This window comes from Telopea speciosissima, chromosome 1 (genome assembly GCF_018873765.1).
Source record: "Telopea speciosissima isolate NSW1024214 ecotype Mountain lineage chromosome 1, Tspe_v1, whole genome shotgun sequence".
In the NCBI taxonomy this organism is placed as follows: Eukaryota; Viridiplantae; Streptophyta; class Magnoliopsida; order Proteales; family Proteaceae; genus Telopea; species Telopea speciosissima.
The window spans coordinates 69704187-69710409 of NC_057916.1; the positions used below are offsets into that span (position 1 = coordinate 69704187).

Here is a 6223-nt window from a genome sequence, read left to right on the forward strand (position 1 = left end):
CACTTGTCCTTTTTGTTTCCATTAATACCCCTCCTCCCTTTGTAAATGGTAAAAATGAGACAAGTGGTTACCTCTCACACGTACGTGTAGAGGAACTGAACTCATTTTCAAGGGGAGTAAGGGAATGAGACTGGATCATCTGCACGTACCAACAAGTTAATGTACATCTCAGAGCTAATCACATTTTAATTTTATTTTCATAAGAACCCATCCTCCCCTTATAAATGGTAAAAATAGGACAGATAGTTGGCTCTCACATATACGTTCATCTGTTTTTGGTACGTGCAGAGGAACCAAACTCAAAGCGAATTTATGGAAACCAAAAGGACAAGTGGTTACCTCTCAATCATATGTATGTTGTATGTGCTCCTGATGTATCGTGTATCACACAACATGTATCATGTACACATGTCCTTCAAATAAATGACAATATTTACATGCGTGAACAACTCACAAACCGTTCAGATGGAATCCACTCTCTGGGAATGTGATCTGAAGAAAATAACAAGAAATTAATGGTGACGGAATTAGAAGGTAAGAGAGGGTCCAGTACAAGTTGGTGAAAGATATAATTAGGGCTGGTAATGTTTCTTCTCAGAATCACACAGAGAGAGAGAACTAACTTGGGAGGTAGGCCAAAAGTGTGTCCCATACTACTCCCATCAGAATTTGATGATTTCTTTTAACCCAAGTCATTCTAGAAGTGTGTAAAAGTAGGAATTCTTTTCTGGGATAGAAAGAGAAAGAGAAAGAGAGAAGAAATTAATCCAATCCAAGCAAGTATTTAATTAAAAGCAGGAATTTATAATTTATAATTTAAAGCTCACTGACATGCACACACGTTAACACAAGTATCTGATCAACACATTACATCCTTGAGAAGCTTGTATCTCCGTCCACTGTGCCTCGGCGAAGGTGCTGTAGTAGTACCACTACTCGTGCTCTTCCCAGCTTTGTCGGTGGTGGTGGTGGTGGTGTCTTCTCTTTCGTTCTGCTGCTGCTTTATCCTCCCCCCTCCGCTATACTCCGACGACCTGTTCATGTTCATGTTCATGTGGATGGACACACCAGTACCATCCTGTCCTGCAACTGACCTCCTTGAGGAAGACATCCCACCTCCATGCTTTCCGCTTCTCTCTTCGCTCTGGCACCAATCACACATTTCGATCTTCTCCGACGATTCATTGTAGTAGTTACTACAATACCTGCGGGGAAACCCAGCAAAAACCATAAATCAATCCCAAAACATAATTTGAATTCCAATATATAAGATGAAAAATGAAACCCATACGAATGTTGAAAGCGATAACGGCATCTGTTGCAGTGGAAGATCTTATCAGGAAATCCAACGTCACCGCACATACAACAAACTGTTTGATGATCCACCATTGTTGAAGACTTCCAAAAAAAAAAAAAAAAAAAAAAAAACCCTTGGAAGAGAAAAGAAGAGAGCACAGAAAAACCTTAAAAGCAGAAGAAGCAAAGAAAGAGGAGAGAGAGAGAGAGAGAGATAGAGGAAGGAAATGGTTCAGTCGGTGGCAAGATACATATATTTATACCCAATAGGTTGTTTGCTGTCGTTTTCGCTTGGGATAGATAGAAAGAGAAAGAAAGAAGCCCCTCCAAAGGATAATAAAAATCCCAAACGGTGGGCAGGGGCAAGCAACCTTAAAATTTTAGAACATCAAAAGACGATTATGTCCCCGACGTATCTTTCACCTTTTTTTTTTTTTGTAACTTCTTGTTTGTCGTGTTGTGGTTTTGTGTTTTTATTTACCGTTCCATTGATATCTTGCTGGTGATTTGGTCTTAATATAAAAATGGTAAAAAAAGTAAAAAGTCCCGTAAAAGAAGAAGGGGAGGGTCAACCATGATGAGAGTCTTTCCTTCTCTATAAGGACATTATTGTCTGATGAGAGTCTTTCCTTCTCTATAAGGACATTATTGTCATTATTGTCTGATGAGAGTCTTTCCTTCTCTATAAGGACATTATTGTCTTCCCAACTTTTTGTGGTGGGAACCTCTTTTTTATTTTTATTTTATTTTATTTTATTTTTGTTTTGGTAAGATTGTGGTAGGAACTGGGAAGTGGGAATGTGGGGGACTGTAGACTGTAGTAAGACTGCCACAGGCTACTTCTAGACTCTTCTCAGAAACAAATAAGAATGTAGGGCACCCAAATCATCGGATTACCCAATTGACCCGCTCCACTGAGCAATAGACATGTAAAAGTGTACTTATCTAGAGGTGTAAATCGGTTTGGTTCAAGAGAGTGTTGGTGTGAATCAAAAAAGGGTGTTAAATGGTTTGATTTGGTTCGGTACAAGATTCTTTAGGTGAAATCAAAATCGAACCATTTAATCAATGCTTTCAATTTAAATGGTGTCGGTTTTAAAGGCTTTACACGGTTTCATTAGTTTTTTTTTTTATCCAAATGATTGTTTTCTTTTTTATTTTTTTATTGAAATAGATGTAAACTTAACATTGAATTGAATTAATTATCATTATATGTTTTCTTTTAATAAGTGTAAAGTTATAATTATTTATATATTTTTTATTTTTTTAATCAAAAGGTTTGAGTGCCTTATATTCTTACCATATTTGTTAATTTTAATCATGAATGACTAAACTTAATTACTATGTAGATACTAATCGGTTTAAACTGTCTATCGTTGGTCTAAACGATTTGATTCAATTTAAACCATTTAACTAAAACGATCTCAATTTCAAAACCAAAACCAAACCATTTATTAAACGATTTTATGATTTCAATGTAAACAATTCGATTCAGTTTCGATTTGATTTTGACACCCTTAATATTATTTGAAAGGTCATCTAACCCATATGACTAATTTGGACCACTTGATCTAACCGATAGGTCATAACACCTTTGAATCAAAGAATCATATTTAGGATTGCTAATCCCACATAAGATATAATCTTATACAGGGGGAGCTTATCCACCCCATATTACAAGGTAACGTACGGATCATAGATGGGGCCAATCAACCTTCTTCCAACTCCATTTAAAAAATAAAAAATAAAAAATTCTGGTCATAGGAAGACCTCATCGAACCTGATTTTCTGCAAAGGTGAACATCCTTTACTTGTAGCTTTCCCAGAATACTAGTTTATATGAGACCGGTTCAAAGCAAAGTTGGAACTTTCCCTGTCGAATCAAACTTGCTTAGTCAGAAAGCTTTGAACCGTATCATCACTTATATAATGTATTTTGTCAATAAAGAAACAGTGGTTGTTGACTACGGATCAAGGAAAGGAAGGGACACACTTTGGGCCCTTGGAACCGGTAGGTTCTCTAAAATTAATTAAAAGGATAAAGAGGGAGGGAGAGATCCAAGCCCAAGTGGCCCAACCATTGGGTGACCCATCATCCACTTCTCTTAGCACCCTTTTGGGTTTTGGCTTTGGGGTTTTAAAAAAAATTCCTTATGAGATGAATTGTTGACTCAATTCCAGATTCCAAAGACTACAAGATCATTACTAGGAAAAAACAATTAAAAGGAAACACAAAACAATAAGGGAATGGCCCACCTTGCTAATGTCCTCTTTTCTTTCTCATAAATCGGATTATAGATCCAAGGGAGGCATGGTTCTAAGTATCGGTAGTGTATTGCTCGTATTGGGTGACATGTATCAGTTTTATCAGTCATCGATATCGATATTGTGTTGACATCGTATCGATAGCATGGTACAGACAAGGGGTAAAATGATCAGAAAACTTATTTTTTAAAATTTTTTTAGGGATAATGTTGTTTGATACAATCCATCTAGGCCCATATCGTATCGATTTTACATGTTACTGATACTCGTTCTGATACCACTCAAACCATGAAGGGAGGTCAATTCTATAAAGAAGAACCAGTGGTTAGTCAAGGGGTCATGCCCTACCATGTAGTTTGGGGTGCAATGGGTATGGGTTTGGTAGAGTAGTTAGTACTAGGAGGCAAAGGGCACAAACATCAAACAAAACTAAATAGAAGCAAATTTTCCTTCTCTTTTTCTTTTCTGATTGGGAAAGGAAAGTAAATTAAAGGTAAATATTTTCGTACTGGGCTGGCAGTGTACTATATATATATATATATATATTAGAATCATATTTGGTAAAAGGATGAGATCCACTCATTCAAAAGGACAAAATAAAGACCCATGTGGGTGCAGAGCCTGCAAGCGCACTATGAGCCCAAAGCAGTGGTTAGTGGGCCTAGGACTGAAAGTTGATGCCACCTTAACCAGTAACATAACATGTGCCATGTGGCATCTGTATTATTTTACCATTAAGATATGCTTCCAAGTCACTCAAATGGAGGGCTCACCAGGAAAATCTTCACACACATACTGAGTAGATGTGATCGACCACAATAATCGCTCCAAGTTCAGAATGAGAATATCCTTTTGTTTCTGCACAGCTCCAACATAGGAGGAGGTACTACTGCTTTCTTATTAGTAATCTAAGCTCAAAGAAGGAAATTTTCCTAAAACCAGGGTTGCAATGGTATTCACTGGATATTGAGGGAACTATACTAGGTTATTGTCAACTTCGTACTATAAGGGGTAGAACATTTATAACTCTAGATAGGCTGTATTTTTCTTTCATTCATGGTGTAGGAAATCTTTTTCTTTACCGAACAATCCATCCTCTTGTGGTGCCCCCTTCACTAACAAATGACACTTTAAAGTGCCTCCAAACTGAAATTATGGGAAAAGAATCGCCAAAACGCCAGAGTACTATTTTCTCTCTCACATGAGATTCATTATTATTTTCTCTTCTACTCTCGCCATGTGCAATCATGTGAGTGATATCGTTCTCCACACTGTCATTCATGTGCTGTACATATTCGTCCCCACACTTGCATCGTTGGGAATCCTCTCGTATAAGCTATACTGCCAATATGAAAGGATTTGAACATAATAGATCTGAGTCAACTAAGTAGGAATGATATATGTAACATAGGGCTGATGAATTATATATTTTTATTTTTAAGTAACCTAAGTCAATTTAGGTTTCATTTACATCTTCATAAGCATTGAGAAGTGTAGGTATAATAGATTTTCAACGATGCGTAGATCTGGTACCAGCAAGGCAAGGTGTTTTTACCTCAAGACTATACCTACTCACGTCAAAAGAGGGCAAATGGTTAAAATGGAGTCTCCACCTAAATAAGGATCTAAGATCCATAAATATCTCCCATTTTTAGGGGAGAATAATGACTTGCAATGGACAAGGCTCAAGTTTGCCCAAATCACTGGATAAATGTCAAGTTATAGACTAGAAAGGTGTTAGGCATATTTAGTCCGCCCGACTAGGGTCGTCACCTTCTATCTAGACCATTCTTAAAAGCTAAACTTACCCACTAATCTTAATCTAAATCATTAGGTACAAGCCCCTATACTTAGTAGCTAGGTAAATAATAATAAGTGGGTTACCCTAAATCAAGTATCTAAGTTGTACTAAGCTAGCTAGGTTATAGTACATTAAGCTAATTAAATCTTAAAACTTAATGATTGATTAACGAATTATAAACCCGAAAATAAGCTAAGTACATTAATTAAACCTAATTCTAAGTGGTTGGTTAAATAAGTTATGGAATCCTCATTAATATAGTTAGTGAATGACTTTTAATTAACTAATTGATGTTAAATTAATTAATTATATAAACTACATTAATCTAACTACCTTGGGTGAATGCATTAGTAAAACCCTAATCAATCAAATTTACTTGATTAAGATCTAAGCCTAAAGATTAAGTGCGTGATGAAACTTACTAATTACACATACTCGGTCTAACCCTATATAATGTGTTTAAAACATAGTACCTAATTAATCTAATGGGTTAAGGGTTTTGATTAGCTAAATATTGTACTAAATAATTAACTACCCTAAGTTAATAAATAATTATTAGGTTATGATATAACTATATTATGTGCTAAATAATATATTACAATAAAATGTAAACTATGTACATATATACTAAGATTATACTATGTTAATGTCTATGTATCTTGTTATTAAGTTATGTTATATGCTAATGTATGTATGCTAGCTATGATTATGTTACATAAGCTAAGGTGACATTATATTAATGTACACTAATGTTATGAGATGAAGCTAATTACATAGATGAAATAGGGATGTAAACGGATATTCGAAAATTCGTATTCGATCCGTATGCGTATCCGTTTAGGAGTATCTGAATCCATCCGA

General features: G+C 35.7%; 1 protein-coding gene across 1 annotated transcript; it reads right to left on the reverse strand.

The window, feature by feature from the left end:
• Window positions 1–803: 803 nt before the first annotated feature.
• LOC122648660 lies at window positions 804–1396 on the reverse strand. The gene is made up of 2 exons (XM_043841878.1): window positions 1292–1396; window positions 804–1205 (listed from the first exon to the last, which is right to left on the reverse strand). The coding sequence occupies exons 1-2, from the start codon at window positions 1387–1389 to the stop codon at window positions 860–862; spliced, it is 444 nt and encodes a 147-aa protein (XP_043697813.1). The 5' UTR covers window positions 1390–1396; the 3' UTR covers window positions 804–859.
• Window positions 1397–6223: the final 4827 nt, after the last annotated feature.

Excerpts from the sequence above, each read along its gene's own strand:
- LOC122648660 (XM_043841878.1), bottom strand. The coding sequence starts at position 1,389 with ATGGTGGATCATCAAACAGTTTGTTGTATGTGCGGTGACGTTGGATTT. Across the intron at positions 1,206-1,291 it reads CGTTATCGCTTTCAACATTC|GTATTGTAGTAACTACTACA; the intron begins GTATGGGTTTCA and ends GTTTCCCCGCAG.